The sequence below is a fragment of the Tursiops truncatus genome, chromosome X, assembly GCF_011762595.2.
Source record: "Tursiops truncatus isolate mTurTru1 chromosome X, mTurTru1.mat.Y, whole genome shotgun sequence".
NCBI classification, from domain to species: Eukaryota; Metazoa; Chordata; class Mammalia; order Artiodactyla; family Delphinidae; genus Tursiops; species Tursiops truncatus.
Genome location: NC_047055.1, coordinates 115,645,014 through 115,667,605, shown reverse-complemented (window position 1 = coordinate 115,667,605; position 22,592 = coordinate 115,645,014). Strand labels below are relative to the sequence as shown.

The 22,592-nt window shown below is 43.6% G+C and overlaps 1 protein-coding gene across 6 annotated transcripts in view; it reads right to left on the bottom strand.

The window, feature by feature from the left end:
- CTPS2 (CTP synthase 2) overlaps positions 1–22,592 on the bottom strand; it is a 109,252-nt gene that overhangs the window by 9,809 nt on the left and 76,851 nt on the right. For 5 of the 6 annotated variants that reach the window (XM_019925627.3, XM_019925631.3, XM_019925626.3 and 2 more), the window contains 3 exons: positions 11,793–11,848; positions 9,734–9,830; positions 4,835–4,979 (listed from right to left, as the gene is read on the bottom strand). In XM_019925627.3, the coding sequence (XP_019781186.2) occupies positions 4,835–4,979; positions 9,734–9,830; positions 11,793–11,848 (298 nt within the window). Of the gene's footprint in view, positions 1–4,834; positions 4,980–9,733; positions 9,831–11,792; positions 11,849–20,926; positions 21,014–22,592 lie in introns of those variants that run through there. The other variant, XR_002174472.3, reaches the window with a different exon arrangement.

The window sequence follows — 22,592 nt, the reverse complement described above, 5'->3', positions numbered from 1 at the left end:
GCAGTGGTTGAGAGTCCGCCTGCCGATGCAGGGGACGTGGGTTCGTGCACCAGTCTGGGAAGATCCCACATGCCGCAGAGCGGCTGGGCCCGTGAGCCATGGCCGCTGAGCCTGCGCGTCCGGAGCCTGTGCTCCGCAACGGGAGAGGCCACGGCAGTGAGAGGCCCGCATACCGCAAAAAAAAAAAAAAAAAGAAAGAAAGAAAAAACTATTATGCCTCTTGAACAGACCACCACAGGTGGTGGGCCTGGTCTTTGTAACTGCTGCCATTCTATAGATACCAGAGTAGCTGAGAGTTCAGCTCACCAGCTCTAGATCCCAAAATAATATTCTTACTGCAACTTCCCAGGCAATAAAAGATAAATGTTCTCCACGAAGCAGAAAGCAAAGGTTAGAGCCCAGGTGTATTTGCTCAAAGCCAAGGATTTTTTTTTTTTTTTTTTTTTTACATTGTGGGTTTTAAAGACATCAGCTGCACATGTGCCATACATTTAAATAATATCAGCCAATTTCTGGGAAAGGAAGTCATTAGTCTAGTGTTCATATTTCTTGACACATTTGTTTAGTATTGATTACAGACAGTAATCTTGTTTGACAGAAATACAGTCCCAACTCAGCTCACATTAGCGCCTGGCCATCAAAGCAGTTATTTGCTTTTCAGTGCTCACTAACACCATGGAGCCAGGCAGAGAGGAGCTGAAGTGCAAGGTTCCTCTGGAACCCTAGGGTCTGCCACTGGATTAAGTCAGGGGCACCATTGTTAGTTGGAAAACCCCCTGCAAGGTGTCAAGATTATACTAGACTATATCCTCCCCTGCTACCTACATTTAGTACTGTAATGGGTAGTAAGCAACCACTGCATACTAGGGAGCCAGGAGACCAAGATAAATAAGATGCTGGCTGCTCTGAAGGACCACACCAGTTGGTGGCTGATAGACAGGAATTCTCTGACCACCATGGAAGCCTGCTAGTCAGCTGTGATCCCAACCCCAGCATCAGAGTCTTGTTAAGAGATCTTTCCTTTCTTTCTGAGACCCTGTGACTCGCTCAGCAGTTGCTGGCAGTCACTTTTCTCAGAAACTACTGGTGAGCTTTACCCAGAGACCACCAGGCCCCAGGCAAGAACTGGCGGGCCAGCCAGCACACAGGTGGGTGGACCACACAAAGCAGACGCCATTTCTATATTAGTTGATGCTTGCAAACAACCAGATAGTTATGCATGAACGATTATGTGTGCGTTATTTCTCCCAGCCATCTCACTTGTTCCACCGTCATCCTCCTTTCACGTGTGAGCACCTGAAATAATGGAGACAATAAAGTGGCTGGGAAGGGACAGAGCATATATCCAACACGGGACCACACTGGAATGTCCAATCTGCTGTGTAAGCCATGCAGCCTTACAGCACAGGAAGCTCGTCTTCATATGCAATCTCATGCAGAACCAGGCCACGTGAGCCAGGAAGAGTGGAGCTGAAGCTCCACTGAAGTAGGGAAGCAGGGAAGAGCCTGGAAACACCCCCCCCTCGCCGCCCCGATCCCAGTCTACTCCTCATGGCAGCCTGGATTCCAGCTCCACAGGCACGGTGTGAAAACCACTGCACTGGTTCAAGAGTGCAGGGAGTGATCATTAATTCATTAAGAGACCCAACATGCAAAATATGTAAAGCTATTCCCATCTGAACACGCAGTTAAAGGACATGCTAGAGAGCTGTGAGTCTCTCCTAGCAGGTAATATCGCAAACAAGCAGGCTTGCGTAACAAAGCACACGTAGACACACCACACAGCGATCCTGGCAGTCCTCAAACGCAATATCGCCAGGCTCATTTGCTAGGATGAGGGTCCACAATGGTAATCTTCTAAACAAGATATATCCAGTTATTGTGGTAATAACCCCTACCTAAGAACATGATTCTGGCTAGTTCCTTTCACTTTGAAAGTTATTACATACAATATTCTTAGATGAGAGGAAGTAAAAATGTAAATTCTCCCCAAATGAGTATTTAAATAGAAAGAATTTTTTTTTTTTTTTTTTTTTTTGGCGGTACGCGGGCCCCTCACTGTTGTGGCCTCTCCCGTTGCGGAGCACAGGCTCCAGACGCGCAGGCCCAGCGGTCATGGCTCACGGGCCCAGCCACTCTGCGGCATGTGGGATCCTCCAGACCGGGGCACGAACCCGCATCCCCTGCATCGGCAGGCGGACTCTCAACCACTGCGCCACCAGGGAAGCCCCTAAATATAAAGAAATTTTAACGAAAATCCCTAAGGGATTTTTTTATTCAAACCTGACTCTAAAAATCATTATACAGGTCCTCCAGAAGAGAACAAAACACATTTTTTAAAATGTTAAATAAAAATGAGAGTAGGGTAGATAAGGGCTTGATTTACAATAATCCTATGATAATGAAAAGGGTGGTAAGGATTCAGAAAAAAGAGATGAAATCACCAATGGAACAAAACAGAAATCCCTGAAACAAATCTAAATTACTTCATTGGCGGGGGTGTGGGGGCAGGGGGGCAGTATAAGGGGGATGCGGATTCCCTGCCTCACACAATACACCAAAAATAAAGTCCATATAAATTACAAATTGAAAATATAAAATTGAAACCATATCAGTCTCCCAAGGCAATAGAAATAAAAACAAAAATAAACAAATGGGACCTAATCAAACTTACAAGCTTTTACACAGCAAAGGAAACCATAAAAAAAAACAAAAAGATAACCTATGGAATGGGAGAAAATATCTGCAAATGATGCCACGGACAAGGGCTTAATCCCCAAAGTATACAAACAACTCATATAAGTCAACCAAAAAAAACCAAACAACCCAATTGAAAAATGGGCAGAAGACCTAAATAGACATTTCTCCAAAGTAGACATACAGATTTCCAAGAAACACAGGAAAAGATGCTCAACATCACTAATCATTAGAGAAATGCAAATTGAAACTACCATGAGCTATCACCTCACACCACTCAGAATGGCCATCATTAAAAAGTCTACAAATAACAAATGCTGGAGCGGGTGTGGAGAAAAGGGAACCCTACTACACTGTTGGTGGGAAAGTAAGTTGGTGCAGCCATAAGGAAAAACAGTATGGAGGTTCCTCAGAAAACTAAAAATAGAGCTACTATATGATCCAGCAATCCCAGTCCTGGGCATATACTTGGACAAAACTGTAATTCAAAAAGATAGCTGCACCTCTGTGTTCATAGCAGCGCTATTCACAATAGCCAAGACATGGAAACAACGTAAATGTGCACTGACAGATGAATGGATAAAGAAGATGTGGTACATAAATACAATGGAATATTACTCAGCCATAAAAAAGAACAAAATAATGCCATTTGCAGCAAAAAGGAGGCAACTAGAGATTATCATACTAAGTGAAGTAAGTCAGAAAGAGAGAGACAAATACCACATGATATCACTTATATGTGGAATCTAAAATATAGTACAAATGAACCTATCTACAAAACAGAAACAGACTCACAGACATAGAGAACAGACTTGTGGTTGCCACGGGTGGGGGGTGGGGGGATGGAGAAGGGTGGATTAGGAGTTTGGGGTTGTTAGATGCAAACTATTACATTTAGAATGGATAAACAATGAGGTCCTACTGTATAGCACAGGGAACTATATCCCATCTCCTGGAATAAACCATAATGGAAAAGAAAATTTAAAAAAGAATGTATATACATGTATAACTGAGTCACTTAGCTGTACAGCAGAAATTAGCACAACATTGTAAATAAACTATACTTCAATTCAAAAAATTTTAAAAAAGAGAAACCATAAAAGTGCTAGTGGAAAACAAATGGGTAACTATTTATATAATAATCTTTTGATAGGGAAAGACTTTAGGCAGGATACTAAAGACATAATCCACAAAAGTAAAAGATTTGACCACATATAAATAAAAAATACATGAATAAGGACTACATAAAGTCTTTATTTAAAACTTTAGGGAAAATAAAAACTAAGATAAAACTAATAAAAACTAATGAAAGCCATTAACAACTTAGAAAAAAAACAAAATCACTTTGAAAAAGTATGTGTAACCTAACAAAGGATTAATGTCCTTTATATATAAAGAGCTTATCAATCATTAAGAAAAAAGGAGGGGATTTCCCTGGTGGCACAGTGGTTAAAAATCCTCCTGCAAATGCAGGGGACACAGGTTCGAGCCCTGGTCCAGGAAGATCCCACATGCCGCAGAGTAACTAAGCCCGTGTGCCACAACTACTGAGCCTGCGCCCTAGAGCCCGCGAGCCACAACTACTGAAGCCCACGCGCCCAGAGCCCGTGCTCCACAACAAGAGAAGCCACCGCAATGAGAAGCCCACACACCGCAATGAAGAGCAGCACCTGCTCGTCACAACTAGAGAAAGCCCGCGCACAGCAACGAAGACCCAACGCAGCCAAAGATTAATTAATTATTTTTAAAAAAGAAAAAGGATAATAGCAAAAGGAAAAATAGGGCAAAGGATATGAACAGGCCATTCATAAAACAAAAGGTCAATAAACATATAAAATATTCATATATATTTATTAATCAAAAAGTCAACAAAAGAAAATCCCTTTTTTAACCTATCAAAATGACAAAAATCTCTAAAACAATACTCAGTATCAGCCTGATTTTGAAAGCTGACACATTACCACTGTAGATGTGATTAAATCATTTTCACTAAGAGAAAAAAGTATGCTTGTTAAGAGGGGAAAAAAATGATTCTCCACTTTTTAAAAAAATCCTACAATGATATTAAATTTTATGAGAAACCTAAGATGTTGATAACTGCACCTCAAGTCACTGCTAAGAACTGTAAACTGGTTACCTGGAAGACAGCTTGCATCCCTGAAGGAGGTAGGCATTCAGAGTCCCAGTTGCCGCAAGTAATAGCCCCAGGTATGGAGGGGAAGGCTTCATTGGCCTCGAAGAAAACTCAGGATGGAATTGGACACCGACAAAATAGGGGTGATCTGAAATGAGAATAATCATAATGCAACTGAAGCAGATAAATATAAGAAAACTCATTAAGTGGTAAGATGATTATTTAACTTGTTACCATCATAGCCAGTTATTTTCATGATCCAACTTGGTAGCAGAATTTCACATTGCAAAACACATCACATCAATAAGAGATCCAGCATTTTATTTGTGCAAGGTGTTAGAGAGTGAGCAAAGTTAAGCAAAAGTTTTTGAATGGGAAGATGATCTGCTTTCTCCAAATCTGCCCGCTATCTAGACCCTTCACAGAGGTACAGTGGTTCCATTTCCATGGGTGGGGCCCAGGGCAGGCCACCCTAAAATATGCCTAAATGGCATATTGATTATTTTGAATTAAAGTTACTTAAGATTGAGCTGATGGGGACTTCCCTGGTGGCACAGTGGTTAAGAACCCACCTGCCAGTGCAGGGGACATGGGTTCGAGCCCTGGTCCGGGAAGATCCCACATGCCGCAGAGCAACTGAGCCCGTGTGCCACAACTACTGAGCCTGCGCTCTAGAGCCCACGTGCCACAACTACTGAGCCCACCTGCCACAGCTACTGAAGCCCGCGCTCCTAGAGCCCGTGCTCACCAACAAGAGAAGCCACCGCAATGAGAAGCCTGCGCACCGCAACGAAGACCCAACGCAGCCAAAAATAAATTAATTAAAAAAAAAAATTGAGCTGATGCAAGAGGGGCACTTTGACACACACCCCACCTAGTCTCCTGAAAGCAGGAAGTAAATCTCTCTTGTGAAAGGTGTACTTCCTGCCTCTGAAGTGGAAGGATACCCTTATCACCAGAGACAGGGAATTTGGGCAGAGAAGCCTATAGAAACACATCTTGTGACTTCGTTAAGTTACGACCCAAGCCCAAACTTTGTTTAGATTCTTCACTAATTAAGCACCCAAAGCCTAAGTTTCTTTGTCCTGTTAATTCCTCACATATTTATTGTTTCTTTGTCTAAAAAGTATAAAGGCTGCCTGCTTTGGCCGCTTCTTAGGTCCCATTTCTATGAGACCTCCGTCTGCACGCATTAAAATTTGTTTTTCTCCTGCTTATCTGTCTTGGGTCAATTTTACTATTAGTCTAGCCACAAGAACTCAAGAGGGTAGGGGGGAACGGTCCCCTCCCAGCACCCTGGTATCCTCATACTTAAGGCTAACTGTAAGTCACTCTTTCTCTTAGATGACTTCAGGCCATTTTCCACAAGGTCTCCTTTCCCAAGGGATGGGTCCCCTGGGAATGCACCAGGTATAACTGCTTTTCTAGTCACAGCTCTGGGCTGGATATTAATCACGGATAGCACCATGAAGCTGAACAGGCACTCATGTTTCAGCCGATGCCAACGTATCTCTTGTGATGAAGAGTCTCCAAGTGATAAAAGGATGCCCTTTCAAGATGTTAATGGTGGTTATGGCTCAAGGGGTGAGAGTTCAAGATATTTTAATTTTCTCCCTTATATTGATACTTCTCTGTATCGTGTGAACCTTTACAATGAACACATATTTCTTACATTATCAGAGGGCAAATAAAGCTATTATACATTGAGGGTTGTAAGAAGTCCCTATATGAGCAATTCAAGTTCTCCTAGATGTAATAGGAACAGAAAAGTAGCTCTTCTCAAGTATCTGAAATCCCTTGTTTGGGAATGGTAAAAATTAATGGGCAACATTTCCAAATCTGGGTAGAAATTTTCTAGGATTACAAATTCCTCTCCCAACTCAGAACTCTCAAAAACTATGTTTATTCCCAGATTAGGAAGCAAGCAACTCCTAATTAGAGATTGGGCAACTCTCTCTAATCCCATAACTGCTATAGTCAAAGCATGGTCAGTATGTATTCCTTACTTTAAAAATCATTTTAATGGCCATATACATATCAAACTGAAGATGATAAAATATAAGTTTTATAGGAGGAAGTAAATATAACTTTAAATCTTTCAATGAGATGCTTTATCAAGTGATCTGAAAGTCTAGTACGAAATTCAAAATCACAAATCCCCATCACTTACCACTGAAGACCCAAAGCTACTGCTCAGTAGTAAGGAAATGATGATTGAACGGCAATGTCCACTGTCTTAAGGTTATCATTTAAAGCTTATCCCTCATCCTAATAAAATACGTAGCAGGCTAGCAGAGTGTTCTTATCTAATGGTTATGGAACTTTAGAACAGGAAAGGACTTCAGAAGTAGGGTAAATGTCCAGGTATAGACGCAGAAGCCTGGAGAAGCTTTGTCCTGTTCCTGGTCGGCTAGCTGGGGTTTCAGCTTCCATCGTCTGACTAGCTCACGCCTCCGTTTGCACCCGTGGGGCCAGGTGTGTCCTGGGGCGCTCACTGCCCGCTTCAGAAGCTTTGATGTAAGATCACCATTTGTTCTCTTCTGCAAAGGACTGATCTTTCAATTCTCAAACGATGATGATGATGATCCTTCTCCTATTTTGAGTCTTCTTTATAAAATAGTGGCAGGATCAGAGAGTAGTTTTTCATGTTTGTTTTAATTTTTACTCCTTACTTAACTAAATAAAAGTTGGAAACCTGAAAAAAAATAATAAAGCTTTGCTACACAAAATGGTAGCCCCTGGCCACAGGTGACCATTTAATAAACTCACTCAAATTAACTGAGCACATTTCAAGAGCTAAACAGCCACACACAGCTGGTGGCTACCATACTGAACAGGGCAGAACACTCCATTATTGCAGCAGATTCTACTGGACAGCTCTGAATCCAGAAAAACCCAGTGTAGACATCCTCTACATCATATCCAAGAAGAAGCCTCCTTGAATTAGAATAACATTCAGGTATGAAAGCTTGGTGAGAGGAATGCCACCTTCTCCCGGGAAAGTGTCCCCTCAAGAAAAGAAGAGAAACCAGCTGCCCTTAGAAAGGAAAACAATACCTCTTTAAATTAAAGATGTGATGAATCTTGCAGCACAGCATCTAGGGATGTCTCTGAAAGAAGCCGACAATAATTGTGGTTTTGTACCACTAGAGACAGAAACTAAGCAACGGATCGTGTCATAGCCAGGGAAAGAATATTTGAACGAATGGATCGTTGCTCTGAATCACTTTACCCAAAAAATCCAATATGAGGAAAGAGACTAAAATTTTTTATTTTGATGATGCTCTATCAGTCAAAGTATCTTTTAAATAATGCTCTTAATTGCTTTGAAACAAATTCTGACATTATACTAATCTCAAGCTTTGTTGTTCCTTTTAGAACTCCTTCAGGAACGTAGTGATTCATGGATGTGATAAGGGTAGCTAAGATCAAAATCTTCTGGGAAATTTTCCTTAATAAAATGAATTCCCTTGCAGTCAGCTTTTTAAAAACTGCAAGGTTTTACAGCAGGTCTCATTTCCTTTCCAACCCACATGAAATTTGAAAGTGTCGGTGGGAAACTAAATCCTTGCGATGAAGAAGCTTCTAAGTGCTTGCTGGTAATAATGAGAGACAGGAGAATTAAAGAGAATAAGTACTTGAACAAAGTAAACAAATAGTCATTTGCATAAGAAATTTCTCTGCCCTCTCACATGCCAGCCTTAAGAGACTTCAACACCGAACAGTGATCCACTCTATAACAATTGTAAATGATGGGCATTTCCATCAGAAGGACTACAGAAAATACATCCTCATATTCTAATTTAAAACTTCAGGCATGGATTGATAATCTTAAGTGGAATGTCCAATGAAAACAAGAAGAACAATAAAATCCCACAGAGGTGGTGGCAGAAGGAGGCTCCGACCTGGTTTAGCTCCAGTCGCGCCAGGGGCTGGCTGGATGGCCCTGGCAGGTTGCTTAACCTCTCTGCACTCGGGTCTCCCTCTCCATAAAGTAGGAATAACATCACCTGCCTTGTAAGTTACATAAGGCACGTAGAGTCCCTAGCAAGGGGTCTGGTGAGAAGCATCTAGTGAGTGCACACTCAATGTCCACTGCTTGCCTTCTTTCTGGGTCCAGGTAACATGCTACAGTGGTCAAAGAAGCCTTTCCCAACTTCAGTACTCCTCCCTGCTCGGGACTTCTGAAGTACCTGAACAGTTGAGAGACAGAAAAGGAAAGGGACAGAGAAAAGGAATTTGAAGTAGAAGAACAGTGACGTGGACTAAAATGGAACAAACAGTAGGAAAGTTAGAAGAAGAGTAAGTAGTTCGGGTTATCTGGAGCCTAAAGTACACAGATTGGAAAAGGTAGGTTCTAGAAAACGATGCTACCATTTTTAGAGTATCCTGAACACACTAAGCATTCAATAACGAGGATGGTTTATCTAACAAATTATTGTCACATGTGCTGCACAGTCAGTCACCAGTAGTGAGGGGGCACTGGGCCATTCTTCCTCAGAGGAGGGAGAAAGCAGAATGCTGCTCAACAGTGGGCTGCCTGCCTTTCCCAGAGCGTCTAACCCAGAAGCTGCAACAAGAGACACCCCAGGAAGGGAGCAAGGACGCCAGGAAGCACACTACTGGTAGATCTGGTAGGCTCCGAACACGACATCATTTTATGGCAGGTTCACTCTAATAGGCCCCAAAATGATTAGTATTATAAGCAATCTAGTTTTTCATGCACTTTATACTTAGTGCATATTATTTCTATTTAGCTGCATATTTATTTCAAAGGAGAGAGGAAAAGGAGAGCAAATAAAATGGGTCTCAAGTTATATCTTTGTATGCTTACAGTCGACAAAGAGACATTAGCTCACCACAATCACCACAAAAGTTTTCAAAAATGAAGAGCCCACTTACTTGCCAGTTCAATGATCTCCATCCGCTCCCCGTCGACATCCTGACCTACAAAACTTAAGTCATTATGCTCAAGTTGGTTGATCAGGCTAGGATTCACCTGGAAAAACAAGAAATGAAGTGTCTTTGGACAGCAGAGCAATACAGACGTATCAGCTTATGAAAATGTCCTCCACCAACTGGGTGGCTTTTCCATTTCGGTGATGCTCTAACTAGGAGTTAATTTCTATTTATATTCAAATCTCAAAGCCTATTTTTAAATTCATGATGAACCTGAGAAATAGTTGGATCACAGCCCTTACATTTGGGAGGCCCACCTTCTACTGTCCAAAGATGAGTTTCAAAAAAAAGCAGGGAAGATGGCGGAAGAGTAAGACGCAGAGATCACCTTCCTCCCCAAAGATGAGTTTCAAAAAGTAGGACTGTGAGACTACATCAAACTAAAAACTTTCTACACAGCGAAGGAAACCATCATCAAAACAAAAAGGCGGGGAATTCCCTGGCGGTCCAGTGCTTAGGACTCCACACTTCCACTGCAGGGGCATGGGTTCAATCTCTGCTTGGGGAACTGAAGTCCTGCAAGCCACGCAGCATGACCAAAACAAACAAACAAACAAAACAAGGCAACCTACTGAATAGGAGAAGTTATTTGCAAATCACGTATCTGATAAGGGGTTAATATCCAAAATATATAAGGAACTCATACACCTCAACACCAAAAAAAAAAAAAATTAAAAAATGGGTAGAGGATCTGAATGGACCTTTTTCCAAAGAAGACATACAGATGGCCAAAAGGTACATTTAAAGATATTCAACATCACTAATTATCAAGAAAATGTAAATCAAAACCACAATGAGCTATCACCTCATATCTGTGAGAAAGGCTATCATCAAAAATACAAGGAATAACAAATGTGGGAAGGATGTAGAGAAAAGTCCTACAATGCTGGTGGGACTGTAAGTTGGTACAGCCACTAAGGAAAACAGCATGGAGACTCCTCAAAAGATTAAGAGTAGAACTACCATATGACCTAGCTATTCCACTTCTGGGTACCTATCCAAAGAACGTGAAAACACTAATTCAAAAAGATGTTCACTGCAGCATTATTTACAATAGCCATGATATGGAAACAACGTAAGTGTCCACTGATGGATAAAGAAGATGTGAGATTATATACATATATATATATATATATATATATAGCAGTTGAACTGTTACTGGTTCACAAGTGGGCAGGTAATCTAAATTGACCCAATCAGGTTTAGGAGAGATGCATGTTGCCTCACTTGCCACTGGCAGCCATCTTACAACTACGAGGGAGACCAGCCTAAGGACAAGGCAGACACACAGAAAAGGGTAGGGCCAAGGGACTCCTAGACAAAGCACGAGCCTTGATTGTACCATGCCTGGAGCCCGCCAAGCCTCTGGACTACGTGTTACCTGAGATAACAAATTTCCTTATTGCTTAGGCTGGTATCAGTGAATAATGAGCAGGAATTTTGACTCTTCACAGTCAAAAGCAATGTAATTGGTACACCAATTAATCCCTGAACAGACAATTTGCATTTTGGGGAACGTAGGCTTCTCATGCGGCAATCTCAACAATAACTCCTCTTCATCATGCGACACTAAGCTTCATGCTCAATGTAGCTTCCAAGAGGCTCCCAAACCAAGAGTCCATCATGTGATACCCAGAGCCACATCCCTATCCCGAGAGGCATTTGGTTCAGAAGATGCAAGTACCCTTTTCCCAACTCTGCCAAAATAAAGGGCAGGAGGTTCAGGATAAGGATAACAACTTTATCTCGGTCTAAGAGACAGCAGTTAGGGTAACAGAGAGCCCTGAAATGTCCCATGTGCAGATACTTAAAGATTTTGCCTTTGGAAAGCCAAGACCAGAGTCTCCGCACCCCTACCCGCCTCCTCTGGGAAATCTGACACTTCTCCCCTGAGCCCTATGGACACCAGGCCGGACAGCTTCTCCAGAGGCCCGCTTGTGATCACTGGGGTTCCTCACACTAAGCATCTATATTCCACAGTAATTCAGTGTAACAGCCATACCTCATACCGATGTCTGTGTCTTTCTTCTATAAAAGGAACGTCACCATAAAGTTTCCCTGCAAAGATATGAAAGTGAAATGAATACTGTAGCAATCAGCTTTGGAACCACAACCGTGGCATCTGTGTGGGGGAAATCTCTTTGATCTCCATCCGTCTATCAGAGGCCTAAAAATGAACCAGACTCTAGATAGTAATCTCGATTTTCTTTTCCTATAGGACAGCCATAGCTTCTTTGAAACCCTGAAGCAATTCTCAAGTAAGCCGTCAGCAGTGCACAGAGGGAAGCCCACCATGGACTCCAGCAGAGGCCCTCCTTTCATACGCCTGCCTGCAGAACGGAGAGCCCCAGTGACATCGGCACCATCACCACTGTGCAGATTCACAACGGGGCTCATGTTACAAAAGAAGAAAATGAAACCAAGGGAAGGGAAACGAAACCAAAGGACTTGCCCAAAGCCCCGCCCCGCTGGCCATGCCGTCCTGTCTGGAGCCCAGGCTTCCTCACTCCCGGCCCAACGCATTCTCCACTACACCAGCCGCCTCTTCTTTCGCACGTGTGGTACTGGCCACACTGGTTTACACCCCACCTTAAAAATATGACTATCCTTTGACTAAAATTTGACCTCTAAGAATTTACTCCAGAAAACAAAAACGAGGACAGAGATGTAACCACTAAGATGTGACCTGCTGCGTTATTAGCAGGGGACAGTCGGAAACCAGCATCGCCTCAGGAACGGAGGGCTGCTGGCAGGAATGAGAGCACATCTCCACCCACAGTTCTCAACCAGGGGTGTGTGGCAGAGAATCACACGCGCGGCTGCTTAGACAGGCCCGTGTCGCAGCGGGGGCCGCAGCCCAGGGCAGCATCTCGGGCACAGCCTGTCTGGCGATGGACACGGGGGCCAGTGGGACGCCCAGTGACCCCAGTGTGAGGTGGAGAGGAGCGGGGTCTGTCACCAGACACCTCTCAAGAACACAGGGCCCATGGAGCACGTAGAGAAGCAGGATGGCCAAGTGGGTCACAGCACTGGAGCAGGCACAGGGGCCGACGACTATTCCCTCCGCACCGGCTCTCAGCACGCAGACCCCAGGCTCACAGCCAGGGGACGGGAAGACCTGCCGACAGCGCTGGAACACATCGCCGAACCCCAGCAGAATCAGGAGCAGGGCTCGAGTCCACAGGCAGGGGATTGCCAGACTCTCCAAGGTGTCATCAGGCCGCGGAACAGGATGTTTCAACCAAGAGACCGAATGTCTCACATCTCGCTTGAGCTTCTGACTTGGATACAGAAAACTCAAACTGGCTGTATTCTCCATGACTAAGTGTGATCAATTATCATGACTGAACTTCTACTTGCAATCCTGTGCATACAAACTGAGTTCCCTGGTGGCGATGTTAATGACAGTGAGTATTTAGCTATGTGCCTTGGAAGAAAAATGGGCGTAGTGGGGGCAGGGAGCTCCTTTGAGAGAACTCCAACACGCCACTGCCAGGGGGTCATTCAAGACAGAGCCCTTTGTACTCAAACTATCGGTTCATAAAAATGAAAGAAAAAACGGAAGATGATAGCACAATAATGCCCAGTTGGAAAAAATGGAAACACTTATACCCTGAAGTTACAAGAAAAAGCAGTTGAAACATCTGGACCTAACTTTGAGAGGATTCTGATTCTCCTCTGACCTCTAACTTTGTCATTGATCTTTTCCTCCTAGAGTCCAAAATGTCTTCTCTCCTTCCTTCATTAGGACAGATGACTAAGCAAATCCAATAACAGAGCCTGCCAATACTAATAGAGATGGTGACAAAAATGGCAAAAACCTCCAAATTAGGATATAAGGAATTATATTGGGGAATTATATCTGAGTCATCGGGACTAGCAGGATAGTGCACGAACTTTTGAACCTGCGTGGCTTGTGCCTGCTGCCTGGCTTAAGGCAAACTTTGTGTTTGCTATGAAATCCCAGAAGTGACAGGAAGAGGGGAGGTATAGTGACTCTGGAGCCAGAATGCCTGGCTTTAAATTCCACTACACCATGTAATGGATGTGTGACTTGGGCAAATTACTGCACCTCTCTGCCTCAGCTTCCTCATCTGTAAAATGGGGGTGATGACAGTCTCTACTTCATAGCGTTGTTGTGAGGACTGAATAAATCAAAACATGTGAAACACTTAAAACAGTAAGTAAGCCATGTGACTGGTATTGTTATCTCTAGACTATGAAATCCAAACAGAAAGAATGGAAGCTAGAACATAAGTTGTACAAGATAATAGACAAGATAGGGACCCATCCCCTCAGTTCTTGAGACCAGTGTCTAGCATATAAGCAGGTACTCAATACATATTTGTTTAATGAATGAAGCATATATATGGGGCAGGGGGCGTACGTGGTACACGATGAAACATGTTTTCAGAACTTTGGAAATGTTGTTTTGTGCATTCAAAATCTTTCTTAATCACTGACAAATCTATCAAGAATGAATTTATGAAATTAATCCATTGCCATATCCATGAAAAAAGAAAAAAAATTAAATTTCCATTAAAACTATATGTTGAGAATCAGCTCAGAGTGTTACCAGATGAAAACACCTTAAAATCAAAAACTAAGAATTCTCACTGTACGGTCGCCCTGGCCCCAGGAATTCTGATTTCGACGCTCTCAGGAGAGTGCCCAGGCACGTGGGTTTTTACAAAGCACCAAGTGACTCCCTGTGCATTCCTCGTCAGTAACCACTGAGCCACAGTATCACTGAACGTGCTGTTGGGGGGACAATCAATGACAAGCGAGATGCTGGATGCAGCTGGACGCAGACTGTATCCAGCTGTGGACCGAAAAGACTAAGGGGTAGATATGCCATGTCGTTAGGAGCGCTTCTCTGGACGGATTTATTGAGCACACGTGCCATGTGGTAAGCCTAGGCACAGGGGACATCCTTAATGATGACAAAGTGACATGGTCTTCCTTCCTGTCCTAGTCTTTTTGGAGACAAAATAAAATGCAACAGAGATTAACTGCACATAAGCTTAATGTTCACTTAAGAAGCACGTAGCAGCAAAGCTTTAGAGAAAGACACCTGATAAGGTCTTAGGACCTACAAAATACTCTCAGTGTAGGCAGCAAGACACCAACAATGCATATAACAGCATCGTCGGAAACAAAAACCCTACCGAATTACACCTTCTCCTTCTCTAATTCGCTACTGGGTAGATTCTGTCTCATATATAATATATATTTAACCCACTAACGGTCTTACCAATCCCCACCCTCCTGTTAATAATCCTAGCGTCTGAACCTGAACCTTTCTCTTTCCTTTTCAGAGCAAAAACTTCCCCCACAAAAAGCTATACAAGCTAGAAGGTGGAAACAACCCAAATGTCCGTGGACAGGTGAATGGATAAACAAAAATGGTATATACATGCAATGGAATATTATGCAGCCTTAAAAAGGAAGGAAACCCTGACACATGCTACCATATGGATGAACCTTAAGGACTTTATGCTAAATGAAATGTCAGCCACAAAAAGCAAATGCTACATGACTCCACGTATATGAGGCACCCAGAGTCATCAAATTCTTGGTGAGAGAAAGCAGAATGGTGGTTTCCAGGGGCTGGGGGAAGAGGAATCAGGAGTTGTCGTTTAATGGGTAAAATGTCTTAGTTTTGCAAGATGAAAAAGTTCGGGAGATCAGCTGCACAACAATGTGAATATACTTAACACTTCTGAATTGTACACATAGAAATGCTTAAGATCACAGATTTTATGTTATGTGTGTTTTACAACTAAAATTTTAAAAAGTAAAAGGTAAACAGCCCCATTCTTGCCGCCACCACTCCCTCTTCCTCTGACTCCCCCTTTATCTAACACCCCATCCCCACCCTTTGCAACCCAGCTTTCATTCCTGTCATTTTACTGAACAACCCAGCAGATCTGTCCTCAGTGAGGACTGGAGTAACGCCCCCATCCCCCATCTGTGACCTCTGCTCCTCTCTGGACTCCCCTTGCCCCGCCTCCCTGACCTGCGGCCTCCACTGGGGACGGCCGCCCACGCTTACACCCTCCCTTCCTCTCCCACCTTCACTCCCCGGGAAGCCGTCAGCCTTACGCTCCCATTCTACACCTCCCGATCCTTACCTTTCACCGGGCCTCCACATTTCCTATTTCCAGGGGGCCAGAAGAAATCACCCGTAGTGTGCAATAAAGCTAAAATCACTACTTGATGGGCTTCATTACCTCTCTCTCAGAATACCTGCTGTGCTTTTGCACAAATATCTTTTAACTGCTGCACCCGTGTCTTAATTTGACTCACTTTTAAGACTGCCCAGAACCTTGCCCTGTACTAATTAGGTATTATAGGAGCTAGAGCTCTCTTTGTATGTGCAAGGATTTGCTGGTGTTTGTCTAGAGATCCCAAGAGGCTGCCCAGAGTGCAGATTTTTGGTGTATTTGGCTTGCACAGTGTCGGCAGACACACAGTTATTAATTTTTAAATATGTTGCCAACATTTAAGAATCAGAAGATTTCTCATAAAACTCTAGATTTCCAGATTCTCTTAAAAATTTAGAAGACTGGCAACAGTGACTCAATCCACAGTCCTTCATGCAACTATCAGCTACAGCAGTTACTCCTTTGATGGGTCAAGTGCTTGTCAATTTGCCCCAGGCCCCACCATTCCCTATGGCCTCTCTAACTCTGAGGCCCACTGTTAACTGCCATTGATTGTTGAGCTCAAGCCATGGCATTTCTCACACTTGGCTGTGTAACTCGTTCACATTCCCAACCGGGGCCTACTGGCCCAGCTGCTCAGTCCAAGGTTGATACAGGGTCCTTCCTCAAGTCAAGCACCTGATTTCAACTGGCTTTCAGAAGCCAGGGGTGGGCTCTTCACTCCCTGTTCTCCTCCACAAGACACTCCTCCTGAAACCTGCGGAAGCCTGTCTTGGGGCTCTCAGTGCGAGGAGGCTCAGCTCTGGGAGCTGTTTGGGGGTTTCTGTCCCCTCTGATTAAGGTCCAGCCATTTGGCAGAGTGAGGTGGTCAGGAGTTCGGGCTCTGAAATCAGCTCAGTGACCGTCTAACAAGTGACTTTGCCATGCTACGACACCGTTCTCGCGTGCAAAATGCGGCTGGGTCCCAGGGGTGTTGACAGGCATAACTGAAAAGATGCCCACCGTGTCCTAGTGACCGATACTTAGAAAGTGCACGGTCCGGTATCTTTCTCCTTCTCCATCTTTTACTTTTGGATTTTAGCAGATCATTCCTTTAATTTTTAGAAAACATCTCATTTCTTTTAAGTATCTAAACTCCTCCCCTTACCCTAATTTTATTTTTCATGTTCTGCTTTTATCTCAATTTTCTATTATGAAAATGTTAATTTTCTAGTTTAAAAATGCTAGTCCTTCCCTTTAACTCTGCACTGCAGGGTCACATGCTTTTCCATTGCTTGTATCTCCTTTTATTCCCACCCCCACCCCCCCCTTTTAGTATTCTCATCGCATTTTTTTAAACTCTTTTCTTAGATTTTCTGCGTTCTTCTGCTAGACCATATTAGCAGGTTGGGGAGCCAGGAAACCAGAAGGGAGGGGCTTGAGAGAACCTGCAAGACAAAGGGGCTGCCTGCCCCCCACCCTTCGGCTCACCTCTCCTCCCCAGCCACTGGCCCCGTGAGAGCCCATTCTTAACACAGGCCACTAACTGAAGTTTATCCCGAGCTCTGAGAGAATCACAGGTCAATACGATAAACCCTCCCCAGTCACGATCGCAGTGTCGCACTGGAATAGTGCTTTCCTGTGCCAGGTGCTGTTCTAAGGACCCACGTGCATAGCTGATTTAGCCCTCACAAGGCCCCCACAAGGTAGCAGCTCTTCTGATGTCCATTTTCTAGATGCATAACTGAGGGTGAGCAGCTACACAGCCAGCGACTGAGAGCTGGGGATGGGGCGGTGTGACTCCAGGGGCTGGGTTGTAACCACCTCCCGAGTTCCCACAGGTGAAGTGCTCAGGACAGAGCTGGTCCAGTAAGGGGGATATAAATGCTTTAACCCCTTACAATTAAAGGAGCTATGTCCCAGACCTGTGAGCCCCCATATCCACGAATACACTTTGCTGGGAAAGCCCCAGCAAAAGGCAAGAAGCAGCCGGGGAGAGAGGGACCCCCAGTGTGGGCTGTCCACGGGGAGGCTGGCCCACTCCTCTCCCGAGGCCCATCACGCTCCTTTCAAACTCCTGTCTCAGCGCAACATGTTACCGTGGCACAGACCTTCTGGGTCCCTAACTCCCTAGTGATCTCTTTCAAACTGTTTTATAAATCACCTCATTAACCCAGCCAAGGTTTTTTGTGCGGCTGGTTTTTTCCTCAAACTTCCTAACAATCTAATCACACAAGGAACTAGAAGCTGTTTCTGTCTATCAACGCTTGGATAAGAGATAAGAAAGCACAAGCAGTTTTTCTAGCCTGAAAATTTCTTCCCCTTATCCGCCTGTCTTTCAGTTCTTTCAAATGTGAGATTAAACCACTCTGCATTTCCAATGCCTTGAATTTTACCCAGATCCTTAATACGGGGACTCACTCAATACCTTCCTAATTGGCCTCTTGCCTCTGTCCTCTCAAAACAAAAACCTCTTTCTCTTACAGTAAAGCAGAACCAAGCTTTCAGTCAAGTCCTTCTCCTTATTATGAGGAAATGCAGACAAGGTCCCCAAAAGGAACGAAGTCTTTTCCTAAACTATTCAATTTTCACCTGCTGCGTCCAGACAGCTTCGCTGGCCTCCTGCAGCCTAGACTCTGCCACACTCACTAGCAGCTGGCGTCACCCTGAGGAGCTCTTCCCAGCCTCCTCTGCCAGCGGACGTCTGCCAGCATCAACTCACTGTCCCCATGTCGCCTGCCCTGAGGATGAGGGTCACGTCAGAACTCTGATGGGAAATCACCAGGACCTGGTCTCCAGCCGTGTGCACTGCACAGCAGGGGGCTCCTAATTCCTTCCAATACATCATGCTGCATCCGCCACTGGACCGGACACCCCTGGAGGGCAAAACAGCATCCACTCACCTTTAACGACCCCACGGCCCAGCCCCACCGTGCTCAGGGGCTGGCCCTCTCCCTCCTCTGCTTCCCCGAGTGCAAGGGTGCTGGTTTGGAGGGCAGAGTCACGCGGATTGCATACACAGTTTGGGACTGCTTTAAACTGGGTTTACTCTAGCGTTCCTACCAGCGCACACCCACACCAGACTGCGCAGTATTCAAACACGCTACCTGAATGGTCCCAATAATGTGTTCCTGCCGCTGGTGGCAGTTCGGTTCAAAGACCACACTTGGCACAGACAAAACAGGCTTCTTTTCCTGGATGTCTTAGCAACATACTTGGGACCTGACCAAAAAAATTAAGCCAGGGACCTATAATATTTTGGACACACTATTCAAAAGGCTGTCAGCTGTCCCCTGAATGAGCTCTGAACCTTGCCTGTATTGCTTTGTACTTCAGTATGTTCCCAGCTCTCACACTCAGTTGAGAGCCACAAGCAAAACAATAAAGTTTCTGAAGTCTTAAAACCCTCTCATACCAAAGTTCCTCGGTGCTCTCCCTGGCTCCCCTCTCACCTGAGCCTGACCCCCTCCATCTCTAGCCACACCTCAATCTAGATCTCTCACTCTTCAAAGCACCCCATTTAAGACTTAACTGCTAATGTAAAATACATAGCTAGTGGGAAGCAGCGGCATAGCACAGGGAGATCAGCTCCGTGCTTTGTGACCACCTAGAGGGGTGGGATAAGGAGGGTGGGAGGGAGGGAGACGCAAGAGGGAGGAGATATGGGGATATATGTATATGTACAGCTGATTCACTTTGTTATACAGCAGAAACTAACACACCATTGTAAAGCAATTATACTCCAATAAAGATGTTTAAAAAAAAAAAAGACTTAACTGCTTTGTACCATATCCCCCTGCTTTTCAAAAGTCATCTAATGAGTTAATCAACCAAGTAATGGTATCACTATAAGTAGACAAGTCCTACCATCTACATTCCCAGATAAAATGTGTGTGGTTTGTAAACTGAGGTATAATTTACATGCAGTAAAATATACACATCTGAGGTGTTTGACAAGTTTCACAATCCTGAAATGTGTGTTTAAAGAGTCCCGTTTTGGAGAGTGATCGTAACGGTGGGCTGTGGAGCCAGGGCCACGTGTTCCAGTAGAAGACTAGAAACAATGTGAGAAGAGCAGCCGAGGCCTGTCCCCCGCACCCACCCATGGCGAGCTGTTCCACCTGTGGGCCCTCCTGGGACCCTGTGGGCCCCACAGGGTTCCACCCGTGGGCTCAGGTGAACAGTACAAAGGCTGGACCAAACGGCTTCTGAAAGCCGTCTTGGCCTTACTCTGTCACTAAATAGGGTATTTAGGCAGGCAAGTGGACAAGTGGGGAGATGTCCTTGAACGCTCCCCAGGAGGGTAGCAGCCTTGCAGCCTTGGCCTCTTGCTTCAGCCTGTGCTTCTTTTGTTTAGACGGGGTTTCTGTAAGCCGTGGCAACCCCAAGGCAGAACAGGATTCCCCTGTCTTTGTTCAGCTCTGGAACTAAGAATGGTTTTCACATTTTCAGATGGTTAAAAAAAAAAACAAAAGAAAAAGAATGTTTCATGATGCATGAAAATTACATGAAATTCACATTTCAGTGTCCATAAATAAAGGTTCATTGGAACACAACCATGCTCGTTCACTTGCATATTTGCCTATTGCTGCTTTCACGCTACAACACAGAGTTGAGTAGTTGCATCAGAGACCATATGGCTCCAAAACTGAAAATATTTACTATCTGGCCCCTTACAGAAAAAGCTTACCAACCCTCGCTTTAGACCATCTAGGTAAGAGACTCTGGGCTGGTATACCTCTCTCTTCCCATATTAAGTGCTGGTGGAGACTTCAGACATGGGTGGTATACAAACAAGTAAACCACCATCTGGAAAGGGGAAATTTCCACTTTGTAGAAATGAAAACAAATGCAAATTAAAGTACAATAATACAAGGCCCTTTTTGTTCTTGTTAATAGAAAAAGAAGAAAAATAATAAAAATATTAGCAAAAAGACTAGAGAAAGCAAGGACACGACACTACAGTTAACATCATTATGAACTGGTTCACCTTTTCTTTCAAACAATCCAGCAGAATTATCAGTTGTAAAAGTGTTCATACCCTTTGACATAATAGTCTGACTTCTGGAAATCTATCCTAAAGAAACAATCAAAAGAACAAAAGAACACTGGGTCAAAATGTTCACATCAGCATTTTTCTAACAAAATGACAGAAACAACCTGAAATGCTTAGCAAATGGAAATGAATCAGTATATTATGGTTCCTTAACTCAATTAAATATATGTCCAAATAATAGACATGAAGACTAAATACATGAAAAAGTTTGCTACTATAACAGACTATATAAAAACTAAGGATGATAGGGACTTCCCTGGTGGACCCGTGGTTAAGACTCCACACTTCCACTGCAGGGGGCCCGGGGTTCAATCCCCAGTCGGGAAACTAAGATCCTGCATGCCACGTGGTGTGGCAAAAAAAAAAAAAAAACAACTAAGGTTGATAGATAAAGTTTAGAAAAGACCATGAAAACTTAAAAAGAAAAAGTTTAGAAAAACAAGGAATGGAGTACTGACACATGCTATAATGTACACATACGTTTAAACATTATGCTAAATGAAAGAAGCCAAACACAAATGCCAGAGATCATACCATTCTATCTATATGAAATATCCAGAAAAGGCAAAACTATAGATTAAGGTAATGGGCTCAGGGCTGGAGGGGGTGGTGGTGATAGCTAAAGGGAACAGGGTTTCTTTTTGAGGTGATAAAAATGTTCAAAATTTGACTGTGGTGATGGTTGCGTAACTCTGTGAGTTGTACACTTTTAACAGATGAATTGTATGGTATGTAAATGACATCTTAATAGAGCTGTTTAAAATTTTTTTTCAAGGCAGGCAAAAGATGTTAATTAAGCAACAAACTTTGGTGTTATGTTTAAGATTCATAAAAATCATCGATGCTACTTTCAGGTCTACTGTAAAGAAAAACAAATCCTAAATCAGTCTTATTTCCATCAAGACAGGTAAAAATTTTAAATATATTGAACACAATGCTCTTTTTAAAAAGCTTAGTACGATTATAACTGAATCTTTTATAGTAGATAACAATTTTAAAAGATGAAATTTCTCACTAACCATTTTTGCCTCTTAGACCACTATTTGAACAAAGTTTCAAAGTATTTAGAAACATCTGAAAGCCAAAGAATTGCTGCTAATACCCACAAAGAGAAAAAAATCTTATATTCTTAAAGAAACAAGTCACTTAAAGAACACTGGCTTCTCACCCAGAGAGAGTAGGGAAATATGTGCACTTTAAAACTTTTCCTTTTTCAATTTCCTTCTTGCTAGGAAGCTTTATATTCCTTAGAAGCTGTTTATCAGCCTTAAAGGAGAACCTCATATTTCTAGTCTTATTCTTCTTTGAGTGAAGAAGGCATTTTTCTAAGGTATTCTTATAACTTCACAGGAATGATGCTGGACGCCCGAGATACCTGGGTTCCCTCCTGTGCATCCGGGACGGGTGGGGTGGGGGGTGGAGGGGGGAAGGTGAGCAGCGCAGGCATCTGTCCCGGCCACTGCTGTACTATCTCCAGAATCGAGCACAGTGCATATGGCGCAGAGCAGGCACTGAGATACATTTATCAAATTGAATTAAGGGTTTTGGGGTTACATTAAGTTATTCTCATATCATATGTTAAGCTATGGAAAAAAGTTCC